This window comes from Akebia trifoliata, chromosome 2 (genome assembly GCF_017979445.1).
Source record: "Akebia trifoliata isolate Shusen 1 chromosome 2, ASM1797944v1, whole genome shotgun sequence".
In the NCBI taxonomy this organism is placed as follows: Eukaryota; Viridiplantae; Streptophyta; class Magnoliopsida; order Ranunculales; family Lardizabalaceae; genus Akebia; species Akebia trifoliata.
The window spans coordinates 5,514,382-5,535,388 of NC_141376.1; the positions used below are offsets into that span (position 1 = coordinate 5,514,382).

At 35.6% G+C, this 21,007-nt stretch overlaps 2 protein-coding genes, 1 long non-coding RNA gene and 1 pseudogene across 5 annotated transcripts; 2 read left to right on the forward strand and 2 right to left on the reverse strand.

Moving 5' to 3' along the window:
* Positions 1-1,555: 1,555 nt before the first annotated feature.
* LOC147409062 (protein NRT1/ PTR FAMILY 4.5-like) lies at positions 1,556-5,403 on the reverse strand. Its single transcript, XM_086425071.1, has 6 exons — positions 5,261-5,403; positions 5,100-5,178; positions 4,790-5,007; positions 2,939-3,388; positions 2,708-2,832; positions 1,556-2,608 (listed from the first exon to the last, which is right to left on the reverse strand). Exons 1-6 carry the CDS (start codon positions 5,261-5,263, stop codon positions 1,816-1,818), a joined length of 1,668 nt encoding a protein of 555 aa, XP_086281197.1. The 5' UTR covers positions 5,264-5,403; the 3' UTR covers positions 1,556-1,815.
* A 2,340-nt stretch (positions 5,404-7,743) lies between these two features.
* LOC147409063 (pentatricopeptide repeat-containing protein At5g48910 pseudogene) lies at positions 7,744-11,031 on the forward strand (annotated as a pseudogene). Its single transcript, XR_015172475.1, has 2 exons — positions 7,744-10,173; positions 10,285-11,031. The product of XR_015172475.1 is annotated as a pentatricopeptide repeat-containing protein At5g48910 pseudogene (transcript).
* Positions 11,032-13,651: 2,620 nt separating this feature from the next.
* Positions 13,652-16,255, forward strand: LOC147409064 (uncharacterized). Its single transcript, XR_015172482.1, has 3 exons — positions 13,652-13,926; positions 14,625-15,729; positions 15,824-16,255. It is a non-coding gene; the product is annotated as an uncharacterized LOC147409064 (long non-coding RNA).
* Positions 16,256-16,891: 636 nt separating this feature from the next.
* On the reverse strand, positions 16,892-21,007 carry LOC147409065 (putative indole-3-pyruvate monooxygenase YUCCA10). 2 transcript variants are annotated; one of them, XM_086425098.1, is made up of 4 exons: positions 20,038-21,007; positions 17,472-17,746; positions 17,202-17,324; positions 16,892-17,104 (listed from the first exon to the last, which is right to left on the reverse strand). In XM_086425098.1, the coding sequence occupies exons 2-4, from the start codon at positions 17,730-17,732 to the stop codon at positions 16,919-16,921; spliced, it is 570 nt and encodes a 189-aa protein (XP_086281224.1). In that variant the 5' UTR covers positions 17,733-17,746; positions 20,038-21,007; the 3' UTR covers positions 16,892-16,918. The 2 variants fall into 2 exon arrangements, with proteins under 2 accessions (XP_086281224.1, XP_086281233.1); XM_086425107.1 differs by lacking the exon at positions 20,038-21,007 and adding an exon at positions 17,992-18,316.

A 21,007-nucleotide genomic window follows, 5' to 3' on the forward strand; every position in this document is an offset into this window, starting at 1 on the left:
AATAATATTAGGAGCTGGAAATCATTTTCATGGGGCAAAAAATTGCATTGGATGGGAAAATGGATTTACACAGAAAATACGCAATCATACACATGAAAATCACATTTTCCAGTAAAAACCATTTTCCTGCTCATTTTCTACGTGCGATCGTACAGACCCAAATCACCAATCCAAAAACTTCTTGAAAATCAAAATAATAGATCATCATCACCATCAAAACCTTCTCCCAAAATTTGGGCTCTGCTACAGATATAGAAAATGGGTTGAACCCATAATTCAATTTGAATGTGCTCTGTGCCAAAACTAAGAACAAACCCCATGTTAAAAGATAAGAGACTAGGATAAGTAATTCAAAATTTTATTTTGAACAAAAATGCAATGTACGAGATGAAAGGTAACATAGTCAATCCCCTGCTTAGATAAACAGCCCAAAAGTTGTCTCATGCGACAATGGTATTTCAACTTACATATAATGATGGGGCTTATGATTTGATGCAATGTATGTGATTTGGGTGAAAGTCCGTCTTTTTACTAAAACATTTCCACCACCATATTCCTATCATGAACCCTCAGAAGTGACAAAAAGAATAAAGAACAAGAAAAGAATCAAATATTTTGTACAAAAGAATCAAATAATTGGGGAGCTTGCCTTGTAAGGTAGTTCAGGTTGCATGTGGAGATGGACCCACTCTGTATCTTCCAACAACCAATCAGTCTTTCACTGCTGATGTTGAGAAATAGCTTAATTCATCAAAAAAAAAAAAATGTTGAGGGATAGCATCACTTGGAGGTCATTAGCATAATACATGTAGACACTATAATGCGACTGAGAGGTGGTAGAGGTTGGATGCCATGCAAGGTGAAGAACTTAGTCGAGATCCAGCAAGAGAACATGACATTTACATGTGGAGGTATAATTATAGGGAGCGAAAGTTGAATATATGGGATTTAATCTCCAATATGGTAAACAGAATTGGGAGACAGAAGAAGTAGTAAAGATTAAGCCATCTAGTATGACTCTTCCACATAAATGCAAGCTAGATCTAATTACAATCCTTAATTACTTATAAGTTCCAAAAACAGTTAGCAAATGTCCGATCCATAAATGAGATAAACTCGCACAGAGGGCATGACTATAGAATGGTAGATGTGTATGGTTATTGTCACAATCCCCTCAGTGTGCCTAGCCAGGCCAGGGAAAGGGCTGCTGAGACTGAGGGTCGAACTGGAGCCATCCTGTGTGTTTGATGGAATGGCAGGGGAAGTTGTGAATTTAGTCCCACATTGGGCAGGAGAACGTTCAGAGCCTGAGCTATAAGGACAAACCAGATTCTATATGGTACAACGCGTTTTAAAGCCATACGGTCCTTGGCCTAAAGCAGACAATATCGTATTGTTGTGAGCCTAGGGCATTACGGTTATGCTATTTATAGATTGTGTCCAGATGATGGGACTTCAGATCATCCCACTGTAGAAAAGGCACATTCAAAATATAACAACTTAGACATCCTTAGTTACAAGTCATTTGGAAAATGAGCCTAAAATTTTTGTAAGCAAAGCTTACAACAATGTTAACTTATTTCTCTTTTTATTCATTTTCTCAACAAGTTACTCATCTTTGTTTTACAAGAGAAGAAATTCACACCTTCACTTCTACAAGTAACTTAAGAACAAACAGGTAAGGTAAAATATCATAAATACTATTATTCAAGAAACACTCTAAACTTAACCCTGAACCTTCCCCATTTCAACCTTCACCTTACCCTTATCAACACCTCTACCTACTTGCTTCACTTCTACCACCTTCTTATATCTCTACCAAGAGGCACAAACCAAATAAAATCCAAAGTTGACCGCACTCAACACTGACAAGAGCCAATAGAAGTAATTCAACTTATCTCTATTCAAGTTGTTACTGGCTAGCCACCCCCCACTCATCTTATTCACCACCTCCACCAATACAGAGCTCAAGTAATACCCAAATGCCAAAGAACACCATGAAATTGCTGTACTTAATGACTTCATACCTACTGAGCTTTCTGCATAAACGAACTCTAACAGCCCAACCAATGTGAACAAATCAGCTGCACCAAATATGGCATATTGGAATCCTAGCCAAAACACACTCATGGGCAAAGTGTCCAATGAGTCCACCATGTTATGTTTAACAGCAACTGATTTTCGACGTGTTTCCATAATTCCAGCAATTGCCATGGAGATCACTGAGAGCACGAGGCCGACTCCAATTCGTTGGAGGTGTCGAACACCAGTTGGGATCCCCGTAAACTTTCGAGCAATGGGTACAAAGAGACGATCATATATTGGGACTAAGATGGACATAAATAGTAGAGGGATGACTGGTAGCGACTGCCCTGGAACACGGAAACCCAATAGCCTTGTGTCCATGGTAGTACTTTGTTGGACTGAGAAGGTTTGAAGTTGAGCCAAGCATGTGTTCATGAAAACAGTACTGATTACGATAGGAAACATGCGGATGAGGATCTTCGTCTCTTCGACTTGTGTCATGGTACATATGTGCCATGGTCCTGACACATGCAAGGGGGACATGTTGTGAGAGTTCGTTGTAATTGCAGCTCGATCCAAGAATCTGTGGGAGAACAGGGCATATGGTTAACAAGGGAACTTCAATTAGAGTAGATATCACCATAATTAATACATGGATACAACTTCCAGTATGGTTGCATACCTAAATTGATCAGTTCTTGGAAGAATTTCAGTTTCCATACTTGCTTCCTTGTCTTGTATCTCATACAGTTCATTCATATTCTCCGGTATTGAAAGCTTACGATTTCGTGTCGCTACCACAAACACCTGAATGAAAAAAAAAAAAAAAAAATCAAATTCGCTTAGTTAAAAATTTGCTTTTGGTATTTCAAATATGAAACAAATAAAACTATATATTATATGCGATAAGTACCTGGAGAACACGAATTACGGGGCTTCTTCCCTGGGGAATATTGTTCCTATAAAATGACTTGCCCATGGAGAGAAACAAAATTGCAAAGATAACAGCTACAGTGCACACTCCAAACCCCCAATCCCATCCTTGGTTGGTACTGATCCATACCACGAAAGTCACACCAATCACAGCTCCAGTGGAAAGGCTAAACAAAAACCAGTTGAAGAAGCTGGAAAGAAGAGCTGCTTCTTTTGGATCTCCATCATTGAATTGGTCTGCTCCAAGTGATGGTAACGCTGCCTTAATTCCACCGGTCCCAAATGCAATTAGGTAAAGACCGGATAAAAGGATTGCAAGTTGACCGCTATCGGCAACCTCACATTGAGTCATGCTGCTTGGTGCCACATCTTTGCAAGGAAATGGTCTTAGGATATGGAAATGTGCTTGCAATGTTAGGAGTGAGTATCCCTACCAAAATTGTGCGCAAATCAGTTCATATAAAGCCTATGCCTTCGACTCTGATGTGTACTAGATATATCAACTGTGTATGCATCTCACATATACATATTCCAATCAGAAACAGAGCAAAGAAGAGCATGTAAGCGCATTTACGTAATATATGACTGATCATGGCATCATAGTCCTGAAGTCAACCACTTTGACTTCGGCCATAAACAATGCCCAAGTCATAGTATGACTTTGATACCGTGATTTGGGTTCAACCATTCATGATCCACCTTTACCCACTAATTACTGACCACTAACCCTCTTGCTTATCAAAAGAAGAAAAAATAAACTAGGATAAGGAGCACGTGATGCATCTGTTGTTCAAATTAATAATGGCAGTGCATTAGGTATTTTAAAAATATATTCTCAAGTAAAAAGTGACAAAAATAGCAAGGACAATGCTGGAATGACACAAACGGAGACACAAAGGTGACAAAAATGATGTGGTGGCGTGCACATAACCGTAGATGTTTTTAACTCGTATCTCGCAGAAAAGCATCTACGGTAATGTGCACGACACCATGAGTTTTTGTCACCCTTGTTTCTCCCTTTGTGTCACCCCAGCACGACTCTACTAGCAATCATTATCATTATGTTCTCCATCACAGTTATAGAATTACTAACAAATCAAGTTATTAAGGGTATTTTATAAAGTTAGAGCTAAAGGGTTATAGTTTTTTATCAAACAGAATTAGTAGATTATGTATATTATTGAAAAGATCTCAACTAGAGCTCTCGGACAGATCCATTTTTATACTAAAGTAATGGAATTAAAGCTATGAGCATTAAAAAATTCGAGAGAAATAAAATAGTTGCTAAAAAATGCTAGAGAGTGAACAACTTCACCCTTCAAACATGTTATAACATAGTTATGTAAATAATTTATTTAAAAAAAATGAAAGACCTTTAGTTAGAAGACAAGTTGCCATAATAATCTACAAAAATAAAAGGTGTCTCCCTGGTTTTTATATCCTTCTTATTTTATAGATAATTTGATATATAAATTTTTTTGTCTTAATTAAAAAATGGAGTTGAGTGTATTGTTTACTTTCTGTATATAGTATGTGGAGTAGGCTCCAATGCATTGTAGAACTTCATGCCAGTGATCACTATTATTTCTAATACAACCATTATTTATTTTAGACAACTAAAAAAGCATATTAAATTCATAGATTAAATTATGTAGAATTCAAACTGGGTGGTAGTTACAATGTCCAAACCCAGTTTGAAGCAAGTATAGTTGAATTGTTGATCTGTTAGTATATAGAAGAAGTCTTAGCCTTATTGTGAATTGTAACAAAAATGTGTTACTGATTCTAAAATTAAGACGGAGATTGATCGGAAAGTTCGAAGCAAACTTACAAGCAATTCAATGCATCCAAAGAGGATACAAGTCTTGAATCTTGACAAATATGTATCTGAGATGAATCCTCCAAAGAGTGCCAATAAAAACGAGGTCCCCATGAAGTTAGTGAGCGTCGTAGCTGACTTAGTTAAACTAAAGTTCATGTATCCATAGAAGTAAGTCACCAAACTAGCAGCATTTGAGATAAACGCCATGTTCTCAAGCCCCTGCATAGCTGCAAAGTCAAGAAAACTAGTAAATGAATTACCCAACAATCTATAATATGCTGAAAACCATTAAATCTAAATGGGTATGGGTGTTCCCTACCATATATAAATAGAGCTGCTCTTGCTCCTCCCAACCTTTTTTGTTGGATTCCTTGTGCATTTCCATCTCTACAGATTCCCTATTGACACAAAAGTAGTGAAGTTAACAATTTTAGTAGCATTTTAAATTTGTTGAGGAGAAGCTCAAGGTGTATAGATTACCATTCTCTAATATCTGCTTCTATCGTTAATAAGGTGAGAGAGAGAGAGTTGTACTCACTGCACCACATACGGTTTCTAATCACATTTTTAACACATAGTCGCATACATACTTATATAGAGAGGGAGATGTTATTTCATTTCTAGAAAATTAAAATCCGAATTAATGTTTTGTAGTCTACTTCGTTCCTTTAAGGAGAGGAATCTCCCTCTCTCTCTCTCTCTCTCACACACACACATGTCACACACATATGATGCATGAATGATTGATGTTGAGTTGACTTTTTTCGCGAAAATGGCTGGCTACTTAACCAACTCCATGTCTACTTTCCGATTTGACAATAATGGCTACTTAAACAACTCCATGTTTACTTTCTGATTCATGAAAAGTGTAGATTTGATTTTCTTCTCTACAATGGTCACTTAACCAACTCTACCTTTAATTTGTGCACCACATCACAAACAAATTCAACCTATTCATTAATGAACACCAAACACTCCTCCCTCTCCCCTTCCCCACAACTACCATCTATAAAAGAAAAATCACCAATCAGTGAAATTTGGGCGGTTGGTTAAGGTCAACTAGAGAATGGGCAATGTATCGGTGGGCCCAAAAGAGTGTACTGATAGCCCCACAAAGTAGAAAATGTTGTTGGGTTGGATGGATGGTAGATACCCAACTAACACTTGCAGTCCAACTATAAGTTCAGTTTGCGCTTCCAACTCCCCAACAATTTCTTTAGAAAGATTATTAGTTAGAGTAGGGAATAATATGACACCCCCTTTGACGCACCCCCCATCACAGAATCATAAATCATTTGCCTCGGGATATTCAAGAAAAAGATTTATGATTATGTGTATCCCGAGGCAAATGATCTATGATTGTATGGGTGGGGGGTGTTTTGTCAAGGGAGCGTTAGAAAATCATGACAATATTAGTTGGGTCTTTCTAATTGATATGAGGACCATGATGATGGTCTAAGAACTTACATTCATTGGCTAGTTGAAAGTCAATTCAAAGACTTGACAACATAACATGGTTCATGAAAGTCAAGGACTTGACAACATAATGTATCTTGATTTTTATGATAAAAGAATCATAATTTTGTAACCGACTTCAGGTGAGAGACAGTTCTCATAATGTCCTTTATTAGTACTTTGGTTTGAATGTAACAAACTATGAAAGTAGGATATGTGGGGTTGTTAATGGGACTATGTCAAGGTTTTTGAAAAGATGGCCTTGCCAATGGGTACATGTAACTTAACTTACCAAACACCATATATAGATTTAGAAACCGTGTTGTTCATATATCAAGTATATAAAAATGAATTATTATAGGACGATCTCAAGGGTGTCTTACCAAATCATGCACAAAAGATTAGTTAGTTAATTAATTATGTGATTGTTGATTTATAACTTACCACCATTATTGGTTGAGTAAATTGATAATTAGGACAAATTTTGGAATCACCTTCTCATGAATTTTTTACTTATTTTGGGGACGTATAAACATCTATAGTTATTAGATGGGTTGGTCTATTTGCATGCATCAAAATGGTGCATTGCACCTACTTAAGTGACTTTTGTTAAAAACAATATATATTTTTTTTAATACATTTGTACTCTTTTGTATTTATTTAATGTACACATCATAACCATCAAACTAAAAAAACCCTCTTCTTCTTCTTCCTTCATTCCTTCTTCTCCTCCTCATCTTTCTCTATTCATATTCATCTCCTTTTAAGTTTTGTAAGATGTTGAATTAATGAAAATTAGATTTTACTTTTTTTTTTTTGAAGTGATATTATTTCTTTGAAATTTCTTTTGCATTTAATTACAAAGACAGATGGAAAAATCATTATTAAAACCTTCAAAACGTTGGATTTTGAATTAAAGAATTCGAAGATTTTTTGAAAATTATGTTGATAGATTCAAACTGAACTTATTTTAGAAAATTCGATAGGTACTTATATTCAAAACAAAATTTTGTATCGAATATTACAAAATCGATTCAATAGATACTTACTGAACATAATCTTTTCATGTGAACAACTTCAACTTGATTGAAAGTGTTAGGATAAGAAAAATAGGTAAGATCAAAACTTTAAACTTTCATTGGAGTCTTTCTAGATGTAAAGAAGAGAGAGAGGAAGAAGAATAAGAAGAATTCAATTATTTAACACCTTTAATGTCTTAAATCAGTATTTTAGTTTAGAAAAATGCTGAAATGACACAAAGCATTTACTGTGATTCTCACAAGTTTGATGTGGGATGTGCACATAGCCATAGATGTGTTTTCTTGTGATACGAGTAAAAATCATCTACGGTTATGTATGCACGTCCACGTCATAATTGTGAGAATCACAGTAAATGCTTCGTACCACCCTAGCACGACTGGTTTAGTTTAAAGCAATGTAGATAGTTATTTTAAGGAAATTGCTGGAATAACACGAACGGAGAAAGATAAGCATTGATGTTTTTCACTTGTATCTCGTGGAAAAACATCTACAATAATGTGCACGACACCACATCATTTTGTCACTCCTGTGTCGCAGTTTGCGTCACAATAGCACGACTATTATTTTAAAGCTCAGGTGCGTGGAAAGACCGACATTCGTTAAATGTCTCTTAGCGTCGAAATAACTCACATTTTTTTCGCTAACGTTCTCCATATGTGATGTACTTCATGGTGCAGAAAGAAGAGAGAAACTATTTGAGATGGAGATGCCACTTCAAACAATTCTTCCATCAAAAACATCTCTCTCGTTCTCTTCACTTTCTTCTCCTCTCTCCCTTCTCCACCAATGTAACACCACAAGAGAAATCCAACAACTCCACACTCTCACTATTAAAACTGGTCTTTTCCATCACGACCCCTTCATCGCGACAAAAATCGTTGAATCATGCTGTTCTTCCTTCCAATCTTCTCGTCCTAAATCCATCCATGATGTTAATTACGCTCTTTCCATTTTCCATCAAACCTTTGATTCCTCTTCTTTTCTCTATAACACTCTCATAAGAGCCCTCACCCAAGTTGATCAACCTGTAGAAGCTTTCTTGCTCTTCTATCTGATGCTCCACGACCCTAAAAAAATTCTTCCCGACAAATTCACCTTCCCTTTCGTCCTCAAATCTTGTGCCCAACTATCCTCCATTGAAGAAGGAGAACAGATACACTGCTTCATTTTAAAAACCAACTTTGGGTCTGATCTCTTTGTGCAGAATTCTCTAATTCATATGTACTTTCGGTGTGGAAACATCGAGAGTGCTCGTAAGGTGTTTGAAGGAATGTCTTGTGAGAATGTTGTTTCTTGGAATTCTATGATAGATGGGTTTGTAAAATCAGGGGACATTGTCTCTGCTCGTAGAATGTTTGATGAGATGCCGCATAGAAACATCGTCTCTTGGAATTCTTTAATCGCAGGGTACGCTAGAGAGTCACTCCCCGATGAGGCCCTCAAACTATTTTTCGAATTGAAAAATTCGGGATTGAGACCTGATGAATTCACCATGGTGAGCATCATTTCTGCTATTTCTGATCTGGGTTTTCTGAGTTTGGGCAAATGCGTTCATGGGTATATATTACGCCATGAGTTCTCACTAGATGGTGGTCTTGGTGCGGCCTTGATTGATATGTATTCCAAATGTGGAAGCATTTACAATGCCTCACGAGTCTTTGAAGACATCCCAAATAAGAATGTCGGACATTGGACGTCAATGATTGTTGGGTTTGCCATTCATGGCTTTGCCGAGGCTTCTTTGCACCTATTTTCAGAAATGCAGAAGTCTGGAGTTAAGCCTAATTATGTAACTTTTATAGGTGTCTTGAGTGCTTGTAGCCATGCGGGTTTGGTTGAAGAAGGCTTAAAACATTTCCAACTCATGAGAAGAACATATAACATAGAACCTATGGTCCAACATTATGGTTGCTTGGTAGACCTTCTTGGACGCTCTGGTCTTTTAAAAGAAGCAAAATTGCTCATTGATAATATGCCCATGGAACCCGGGGCCGTGATATGGAGTACACTGCTCGCTTCGTGCAGAAACCATGGAGATATTGACATAGGAGAAATTGCGGCTAAAAAATTAATCGAGCTAACACCGGCGTACGGTGGTGGTTATGTTCTAATGTCTAATCTATATGCAGGGTCAGGTAGGTGGGTGGATTTTGGGAGAATGAGGAGAGTGATGGGGGAGAGGGGAGTAAAGAAGGTCTCTGGTTTAAGTTGGATTGAAGTGGATGGAGAAATCCATGAGTTCTTAGTGGGAGATAGATTTCATCCAAGGAGTGTGGAGATCTACAGATTGTTGGATGGGATGGAGTTTAATTTGAGATTGGAAGAGTTATAAATCAGCTGGAATGGATGATGGTGGCATCAAAAGAATAATTTTTTCGATTCAGTTGGATTATAAAAATATAGATTTTAATATATGGACTCGAGAACTAGAACAATAAAGATGAATCTGAGGTCCACCACTCTCAATGGACCTATATACTTATACTGCTGGACGTTTGTTCCATCGAGTCATTGATGTGGATTTTACCATCATTCACTAGATGAAAATGTCCTTGACTGAGCGTAGCGGGCTCCGCGCCCTGGCTTCTAATGAAACCACCTATTATGGATTCCTCTCTTGGCTGAACAGAAGGTTAGATGAGATGGCTTCTTTGTTCTGTTATAAACTCATCTACTGCTCATTCAGTTTAAAGAAAACGTAGATATTGCAATTCAAGGCGTTTGAGCTCTGTGATTATAGTTTTGCCTCAACGGATTACAAACATTATTACAAATAGATTGAATTGAAAATTCCCAGTATTAAAGCATTTTGGCTGGATTACTGCTGAGGTTCAAGACTAACCCAACCTTGTCATGAGCTAAATTGAAGCGGTCAAATGACTCAAACCCAACACAAGGTTGGTTTATGGTTTCAGTTTATAAATATATCCTAGAACGCTATCTTACTTACCATGGTGTTTTATATCATCACTGTCGAATCCTTATCTTAAATAATTGGTTTTTGTTAGGATGAATCCCATTCCTATGGACCCACGCTATTGGCTGTTCTTGAAATAATAGAATCCATACTCAAAATGATAGGAATCCACTCTCCAGCCCTCCATGAAAAATCGCACTCCATCCATAAATATCAGGTACTTCTTCCGTTTTAAACAGAAGTTGATCTTTTACTTAAAAAAACATGTGCTCTCTCTTGAGCATTTCCCACGAGTCCTTGAATTTCAGCAGGTGTGATGGTAAAGATGTGTGCTTTTTATTATTGTTGTGAGATGTCTAATATTCCTAAGTTGGATTTCAAGAGACTAAATCATTTAAATATTTGTGTTCTCTGTGTGATTGTTTATTTTCAATTTACTTCTGGATTTTTTTACACTTCCATTCAACAATTACTATATGTAACATAGACTTTGTAGCTTACAACCCATTTGTGTTCCTAATCAGAGAATGCGTGAGTGTTGTGGTGGTGTTCATCGAACATGTGCTCGATCCGGCACTGGTAATATAAGGCCAAATTTTATAGTGTCATAACATTTCTTGTTCTAAGAACCAATGCCGTTGGTGCCAAAGAAATTTTAATGCCAAAGTCAGAGTCACAGTTGCTTATTAGTTGGAATTACATAATAAATAAATAAATAAATAATAATAATAAAAAGACTAAGTTAAGGGTTAATTAATTCTCCTATAAATTGGCTTACCTCCATTTTCAATTATCCCTTGTTTTAAATTTAATTGAGAACCATTAACTCTTCCCCGCAAATTATAGATACATTCGTGGTGCATTTCTTCTTCCATTATGAATTTCGTTCCCGTAATACATGGTGGAATATTTCTATGATGGTGGTGTGGAGTGGCGGAGTCAAGAAGGGATCGGGACCAGTGGGGGCTATAGCCCCCACTCAGCTTTTTGGAAAAAAAATAAATACAAAATCAGTTATTAGCCCCTACACTTTAATCCATGTTAAAAATAGTCCTGTGTTTTTCAAACGGACGTTGTGTAAAACCCCGACAGCCAATGCACATAAATAAATAAATAAATAATTAGATAAATACTTTCCTTACTAACTTTGAAATCTTATTATGGGTCGTCGAGCTCATATGGATTATCAATGCAATTCAACCCCACAAACCTTCTAGATTTCATAGAAAAACTTGTAGCCAAAATAGGAAAAAAATCACCTTTTTTTTATTTTATTTTGGGCTTGATCCTAGGTTTTCAAAATGGATTACTGCAATCCCATTGAACCTCGGAATTTAAAGTTAAAAATTCCACGGTGAAAGATGTCTTTTTTGAAAAAAAAAATTTCAAAGTTCATCAATTTTTTTTTCTCTACATCCATATGGCATTGGATCATGCTTTTGGATGCCTCAAGGTTGAACTCAACAACACTTAAGTGGGATTTGAAATCTTATTAGGTTAGTGAGGAACATAATATATGCATAGAAGAGAATTGAGTTTATTTCTTAACCATTGTTAGTACTTAGTCCCCATTGATCAAAAATCTTGGCTTCATCGCTGATGGTGTGTACATCGATTCTCACATTGCTGATGTGGAGTTGCACACATAGTCTTAGATGCTTTTCACTTGCATCACGATAAAAAGCATCTATGGTTCCGCACATAAATCCATGTCAACAATGTGACTATCAATGTCAATTTTAATGTTACTTCAGCATTTTTCATAAAATAAACCCAAAATCATGGAGTAAATAGCCAACCTAGGAGTCTAAATTCCTACCAATATTTACAACTTTGGGTGTTGAGAAAATTCACCTCACGATTACCCATAATAATAATAAGGGAAAATTATCAAAAAAGAATCTAATAAAATGATTATTTCACTAAAAGAATCGAATTTAATATAAATTACCAAAACGATAATAAACCGACCATTCAATGGCCGGTTTTTTCTCTCTCCTCTTTCTCTCTTTTGATTTTTTTTAAATCGAATTAAAAAAAAAAACAAAAAAAGGCCATTGTATGGTTGATTTTTTCTCTCTCCTCTTTCTTTCTCTTGATATTTAAAAAAATTAATTTTTAGAAAATATTGAATAGTCGATTTTTTTTCTCTCTCTCTCTCCTCTTTCTCTTTCTTGATTTTTTGAATAGTTTTGTTTTCCCTCTCTTCTTCCTTAATAAACTGTAAGTTCTTTGTGTTTTTACGCCTTTTGATTTTGATTTTGATTTTTCTCTATTATTACATAATGGGATAATTGTTTATTGGATGTTTTAATTTCAGAAATCCTAATTATCTAAAAGGGTCTTTATAGGCCAATTTCGAAAAAAGGAAGCTATTTATCATTTGCACCTTGTAAGTCCTTTATTTTTTTCTCTTTTATTTTTTCAAAGCTTTTTTATGTATTTATTTCATAAAGAGAAAGAGGAAAAAGAGAAAAAAATTTGATTATTCAATATTTTTTTAAAAATTCATTTTTTTTAAATAATCAAGAGAGAACAATCCATCATTCAATGACCGTTTTTTTTTAATCAAGAGAGAGAAAGAGGAGAGAGAAAAAAAATCGATCATTCAATGACTATTTTTCTTAAAAAATCCGATTTAAAAAAAAAAATCAAGAGAGAAAAAAAATCGATCATTCAATGATCAATTTATTATTATTTTGATAATTTATAATAAATTCGTTTTTTTTTATAAAATAATTATTTTATTAGATTTTTTAATAATTTTTTTAATAATAATAATAATGTTGAAGTGACCTTATTTTCAAATGGAAAGCATTTATGACACTGCACACTTCCACGTAAAAAAAGTGTGATATATGAGGTACAAACCTGAGGTCACTCCTGCGCGACTGTATCCATAATCCATAAAATGAGATGAAAGACTGAACTGAATACCTTAATAAAATGATATAGATCTAATCAGGAACTATCACGTGTGTGTGACATAGGGAACTCAACCCACATGACTTGTCAGGGAAATATTGTAAGCGAGTCGAGTATGCGACTTGTCAGATGTTGTACCTTACAAAATTTGATTCTGCGATGGGTTATGGGTAGGGCTCTGTCCATCATATCAGACCTTAAATCCAATCCAATAATTTAGAATCCCAATTATAGATGGGATATGATAGGACCAGATTCAATGACATTGATCAATTATGGATCAATGTTCCCTTGACAAGGATATTTTATCTGTAAATGTCTCAAAAATATAAAAAAAATATTACATATATATATATATATATATGAACAGCGTTCCTAAGACTCATATTGGGACTCACATTGCGACACACCGTTTTGTCTTATATGGGCAAAAATATTTGGAATGGGCTGATTTTTTGTGAGGATGATCTCTATGGTGAGGAAAACAGATCTAACGAAATCGGACCGTTGAATGCATTTAAATAGCGCGTGCTATTTAAATCACTTAAAACTTATGTTATTTACAAACACCTCCCCCATTCAAATGTGTTTTTTCTCATCCCATCGTCTTCTCTTCTCCTCAAACCCTTTACTCTCCATTCACTGACGACGATGCTGATCAGGCGCAAATCAGACGAAGAAATCAGGCGAGAAAAATCCAATACGTATTTCAGCTTCATCTCCATCGTTCACTCGTCTCTTCCTCTCTATTGCGAGGACGACGACGACTCACTACCGTTCCAGCCATTGCGACGAAAAAGACGGAGACGTGAGTTTCTCTCTTTCTGAAAAAAAAAAAAAAAAAAATCTCTTCATTTATTTTGTAATTGATAAATCACATCTCATATTCTATTCTGGTTGTTTTTGCAGTAATTTTTTTCGAGTTTTCAAAGCTTGCATTGCATCTGAATTTAAACCCTAACCCTATATCGACAACCTTGTTTCCTCCTCGTTAAACACCATACAATTAATTAAAAATAATTTGAATTATTCCTTATATATGTGCTTTATACATCCAAAAGAACCAATCTCTTTATTATTATTAGATTAAAAAAAAAAACTCAAAATGGTCTGATAGGATGATGGTCATTGAAAAAGACTAAAGTCATTAGGAATGATTTTAGCTACTTGACAGCCTTGTTTAAAATGCAAAATCGACCAATTGATGATTGATTATTGAGAAACCAAAACCTATTACGAGGAAAGAGGGCCAATTCTGTCCAAATTGACAGGAGATGAGAATTTTGGGATAGTTTGTCAAGGATCCTCATCTGCTTTGAACTGGAGTGATGTGCACGAGGCATTAGCTGCTACAACGTCAAATTATTCCATAGTTTCAATGGGAGAAAGATTGAAATTTTTTGTTGCTACAAATGTTGAAGAATATGAATTTTTCTGTAATACAAGGTACATTAAAATATCTAATCAAAGAATGTTTCTTAGATCACATTATGTTTTTATTTACAGGCTGCATAGAGAATGGTCCACATAATAGACCACATTATGTGGTGAAAGGTTTGGTAGCACTAGCTAATCCTGAAATAGCTTCAAGGAGGAAACTTAGGATTAGAAGGGATCAAGTATTCAAGGTTATCAAAAGCGTTATGCGTGCCTAGGCGATGAGGGAGTCGCCTTGCGTAGGCTCGCCCAGGCACGCATTTTGATTCATTAGGTATTTTTATTCTTGAAAATATACATACTTGATTCTTTTATATTTTGTTGTAGTTCTATTTTGGCATATGCTGGACGACGAGGGAAGAATATGAAATTTTGGGGGGTTAGGGAATTTGATTTAGGATTTTCATTAAGGATTAAGGGTTGAAGAAAAGAAGTTTCAAGTAAAGGGGTTTTCGTTAAAGATTTGAGATTGGATAAGTGGATTCTTCAAATCCACTCACAAAGTTCTTTGTAAGAAAAAAGAAACTTAACAAATGAGGTTTGGGTTGATTTGGATGGAGTTTGGATAGTTTTTTCTTTCATGATCTACACAGAACTAGAGATTTTAGTTGTTTTTTTTAATCTTTAAAAGTGATGGATAAGTGTTTGTTTTGGGACTATAACTATCTAATCCGAAAAGAAGAGAGCCAAGGAAAAAAAAGGACCAAGATTCCCTTAATGGGGTATCTTGGCTCGTTGGAGCTCGAGGCGATGCCTTTTGGCACTTTTTTTTGCATCACATATCTTTGATTCACCACTTTTTATTATTGCCTAGGGTAGGTAAAGGGACAAGGCCTCACAACGAACGCAACACAACGCCGAGCGCCCTTTTTGCCTTTGATGACACTGGAAGGGATTATATGTTACATAATTAAGTTGGAAGAAGTTTGCCTACAATAAACATTGGAAAAAGCTGTAATGGAAAATGTTTGTTTGCCACCAATACCTATAATTAAATTCTTTATTAAAACAAGTTATTGTTTGTCTTTTAGATGTCAAAAGAAACTTATTTGAGTCATGATTTCTTTTTATCCAATATTTGTTAGTAATTTGTTTTCATTTTCTCATAACAAAACTCAGTCTTACTAGGTGGACTGCTGATTGGAGGAGTGCCACTCTTTGTATGAGTAGGCTGGTTGGTAAATTCTATGCTTTGGTATTTTATTTTTAACATAGCATCAGTGTGAATGCTCAGTGAGTTTTTCTTTATATATTCTTCTCTACTATAGCTGTTGGATTCAAGCTTGCCAAAGATAATGTGAACCCGAAAACATCATTTGAGAAGGCTTCAAGTCACTTAAAACAAGGTCCTGTGGGGAGAGACTCAAAGACATATGGAGTATGCTGGTGCTGTAGCAAAAGAACTAGGCAGCTGGAATGAAGTTGTTGATTTTTATAGAAGGGCATCTAAGTTGTACAATGAGTGTGGAAGATCACAACCCTCATCAGATGCTCTTGCAAAGGGTGCTCTGTATGCTCATTGTTTCTTTTGAGATAGCTGTTGGGCTAAACGGCCGAGTGTGGATATGATTCTTGAAACCCTTTTAGCCGCCATTTTTTTTTTTGCTTCCATTGTTAAATTTCACTGCGCCCTGATGATCGTCACTTCAATCCTAGATTTCCGACCCAAAATGCTTATTAATTCCAATTTGTTTTTCAAATTATAGGTGAATGCTGACTCTCCATCCCTCGTGACTAATGTGATTACGACTTCAGAGTATCTTTCAACTAGGGACGAACTCGATCGAGTTTGTGTTTGCAGATGAAGTTGTGAAGAAGAATCTGAGAGAGATCTTTGATTCCGCTGCAAGGAAGTCCGTGTTATGAAATCATTCCCAATATAAATGAATTGAATTTATGATTGTATCATTCATCTTTTAGTTGGATATTGTACTAAACTGAAATTTACCCATTCTAATGAAATCAATTGTATGTCTGATGCAACTTTTTCAGTATTTCTTTTGGTGATTTTTAATTTTGATTTTAATTTTAATTTTTGGTGATTTCTTTTGGTAATATGTACATTTGAAAGGTTGAAGTTTATGAGGTTGTCACCAGGGGAATTCACACTCATGTTGAAGACTTCGACGCCAATGCAGTTGTCGAACTTGAGGTGGCACTGTGGTAAATAATTGGATTTGCAAGTTCAAACCAGAGTTGGAGGGTACCTTTAAGGCATTGCTTATGAGCATTCCAAATAAATTTTGGAAGAAAAATGAAATATTTCATTTGTAACTATCAAAACAACACTTTACTATTGATAGAAAAACTATTCTTATACATCGCTACATCATAAACGTGACAACTTCATAACAATACTAAAACTACAGTTTTTTCTTCTTGTAACCAATACTCTTCTTTATGTCCTCAGCTATCTTTTGTGCATCCATTGAAACCCTAGCTAGGCCTCTCCTTGCAAGTCCTGCACAGTACAACCCATTCTTCCCCTTCCAATGCTTAGGAAAAGGAGCGCTCGGCAGTCCAGCATCGTTTAGGAGATGCCCTTCATCCTACATAAGAGAAATTAAGGGCATATGAGTATATTAAGAATTTTTCATCTATTAGGATATGATCTTAATGTTAAAATTAAATTAATGACATAATTACCTCAAGCCAATTATTTGCAAGGCTTCTAAAGCCAGTTGCAAAAATTATAGCATTGAACGCTAATGCCTTTCCATCCTCAAAAACCAACTTGTTTCCTTCTACGCTTGATATCTCCGGCACAACCTGCATATATTGATTATTGACAAACAAATTAAGTGTCATGTTAGTATCATACGATTAATAATATAAGCGATAGATGTGATTTATAAGGTGTATCCATATACATTATATCATGATCTCACGAAGATAAACTTAACGCTTTTATGGTACCTTTATCTCTTTATTTCGGATCATCTCCACCGTCCCAACGTCTATAACTGGAGACCTTCCCATGGCTCCTTTGAGATAAAATGGCCCTTGTGTCGGCCTTTTTATCCCAAATTTGGATAAATCTCCGTACATAAGTTTGGCAAGCGTCAATACCAAACAATCCATTAAAAACAATGGAAGGAACCTCAGTAGGAACAGCAAGACCCTGTAGCTTAATGTAGCACAATAGAATATAAGACATTTACATGAAAGTGAGGACATGGAACTGCATCCATCTGCAAGAATTGAAGCTAACAAAATTACAAATTAAACGAACTAAACATAATTATTAAATACAGAAAAAAACATTTATAAATTTTCAAAGTGAAGGGGAGACTCGGAAATATAAAAAGAGAAATGGTTACTATCATCAAAGTACTTGATGTTGCTTATCTATCACAAGTAATGGCCATAAAACATAATTATTCCCAGAAAATACATGAAAATAATGCAGAGAGGAGTGAGAGGGACAGGTTTTTACTATTGTATGTGGGTTCTCATCTTCAGTAATGTTGGTTATTGGAACAGCTAATCGGGTTTCATTGTCAATTGGTTTGTACAACGGTGAATCCTTCCACCAGTTTGAGCCGCGGCCGTTGATGATACCTTCACCTTGAATTGTAATCCCTCTCAACTTTGTGAATTCAAGCCATTGAAACAGTCCTGAACCCTAAGCTTTGAAACTTGTTGGAGCAATGATGGTACCATCCAATTACAAGAGATCCAACACTTCAATACAAACATTGGAGGCATATCACTAGGATTATTCTCGATGTATCCTTGCAAACCTACAAATCAATATAGAACCTCCCCAAGTGAGAAGATAAATAAATAAATAAAAACATGTAACGATAATATAATCTGCAAAGAAGGTAAAACCTAATTTCTTTCATGAAGCAACCGACCTTTAAAGGGACATGAACAACGTCCAAACCTCTAATCCATGGATTTCATAATGAGCTAATCATATAATGAAGTTCAGCACAAAGTGAAACTTCCGAAGGTAGAAAAAGTAACAAGTAGCATAATTTATTTGATTTTATGGTATCCCATAAACAAACAAATAAGTTATTCCACTCAACGAGTGGACAATGAAGAGAAATGGAAATTATATTGCAGGAGTCAAAGATCATAATCATAGAAATAAAAAAATAACTGGAACTAGCAATTCTTAGACTAAACTGTAAGATTTTTCTGGTATGTGGCTCACATGGTTGGGTTTCTAGAAATACTTGGACTCTCTAAATTGCAATCCTATTGGAAACTCTAATCGAAGTTAAATTGGGAAATAAAATTTTATTGCTTGCAGTTTTTTTCATGGGTTAGGAAACATATTGGGATAGAAACTTTGGCCCTCTCTCTCCATCTATAAATGCGGATGTAATCTCATCAATGGTATTATCACACACAAGTCAAATATATTTGGAAACCATATAAGAAGCAATTGAGGATGTAATCCCATCAACGGTATTAGTTTATCAGTTTTAAAAAAATGAATTTGAGTCTAGAGCCCTTCTAACGTATGTGTCACTCACTAAGTAAAACCTCATAATGTTGCTAACCATGGCAATAAAGTACCAATGTAGGCTGAACAACGGAATAAATCATGTCATTCATAACAATGCATCATAAACAGGTCATGAGTCATAATAAGATCAAGAAGATTGACACAGTTCAACAGATTAGTGGAATCTAGAATAGATAACACCCTTATCTATAATATAGCTTTTGGTTAGAGAAAAAGAAGCTGAACTTCATGCTAGTATTCTTCTTGAGACTCTTCATTAGTGTAAATTGTTTCAAAACCAGTAAGAGGTGCAAATGAGAGTTCTTAGAGTTTCTCAATACAAATATACCAAGATCATAAAATAATAATCTCGGGTTAAACCAAGTGACATGAAGTTGTGTCCAATATAGTTTCTTAGAGTTTCTTAATACAAATATACCAAGGCCATAAGATAACAATCTTGGGTTTAAACCAAGTGACATGAAGTTGCGTCCAATATAGCTTCTTCTTCTTCTCTTTTTTTTTAACGGAAAAAAACGAAGTTGTACTTCAAATCAGTATTGATTTTGAGTATCTTCATGTGTTTTGTTTAATTGTTTCACTGTCGTACTGCTCTCTGTTATAATGTGTGTACAAAAGAAAAAGGTGGTGTTAGAGGTCCAAATGAGTTCTTAGTGTTTCTCCATACAAATATACTAGTATTGAACATTTGAACAAAACGATCTCAGGTTTAAATGTCTAATATATATTTTCTATTATTAATACAACTCTCAATTAAAGAAAAAGAATTTGAACTTCATACCATGCCAAGTATCTTCATTACTGTAATGGTCTAAAAAACAATCAAAACTAGCTTCTTACATGCATAGGTTGAACTTATCTCTTCATCTTTTGGCAGAAATAATTCAATAATATTATTCAACAAGACCCATTAGTATCAAAAATCCTCCAAATTCACAACCTTAGACAAAGAATTAAGAATGTCAATAATTTCTATTGTTTGTAGACTAGAAAGATCACCTGCAATGAATTCAACGACCACGCCATCGACCTCTATCGAACTACAACCAGGTTTCTTCTTCAACCCCACTCTTTGAGCGAGCTTCTAACTCTCTTGGCTTCAGATTTCCAACCAGCTTCTTTGTAGATGTTATATAGGATCACATAAGTTCCACAATCTGTTACTCTCAAATTAGCAAGCTTGTTCCAAACTCTTTTCCCTACTTCAACATTTCTATAAATTCTACAAGCACTCAATAGAGCCCCCCACACGTTAGCATCCCCTTCAACATATCCTCCCATCTTTTCCTCTATAAACTTCTCAGCTTCCTCTAACATACTCGCTCGAGCCAAGAGATCGACCACACACGCATAATCCTCAAGTAGAGGCTTAATTTGATAGACCGAACCCATTTGATCGAACAATTTAAAGCCCTCATCAACCAAACCCCTTTGTTTATCGCTTATTACAAGCTGCCATTCTCCAGGTTTCCATCTTCTTCGTCGCCATGGCTGAAATGATAGTTAGTCATCGTCGTCGCAATTGAGAGGAAGAGGGTTAGGGTTTGAGGTAAAACGAGGTGAAGAGAGAAGAGATGAGAGAAATCTGATTTGCGTTTAGAGTTTGGGTTTGAGTTAGAGAAGGCAAAGCAAGGAGAAGAGAGAAGAGAGGAGAGAAATCTGAGCTTAGTTTTTGTTCGGGGAGGTGTTTACAATTTCTGCGCCTGATCTGTGCCTGATCTGCATCGTCGTCAGTGAATGGAGAGTAAAGGAAGGAGATGGTTAGGGTTTGAGGAGAAGAGAAGAAGACGATGGGATGAGAAAAAACACATTTGAATGGGGGAGGTGTTTGTAAATAACATAAGTTTTAAGTGATTTAAATAGCACGCGCTATTTAAATGCGTTTAACGGTCCGATTTCGTTAGATCTATTTTCATCTAACGGCTGAAAAAATTTGTATGGACGTTGGTCTCAGATTTTGTCTGCCGAT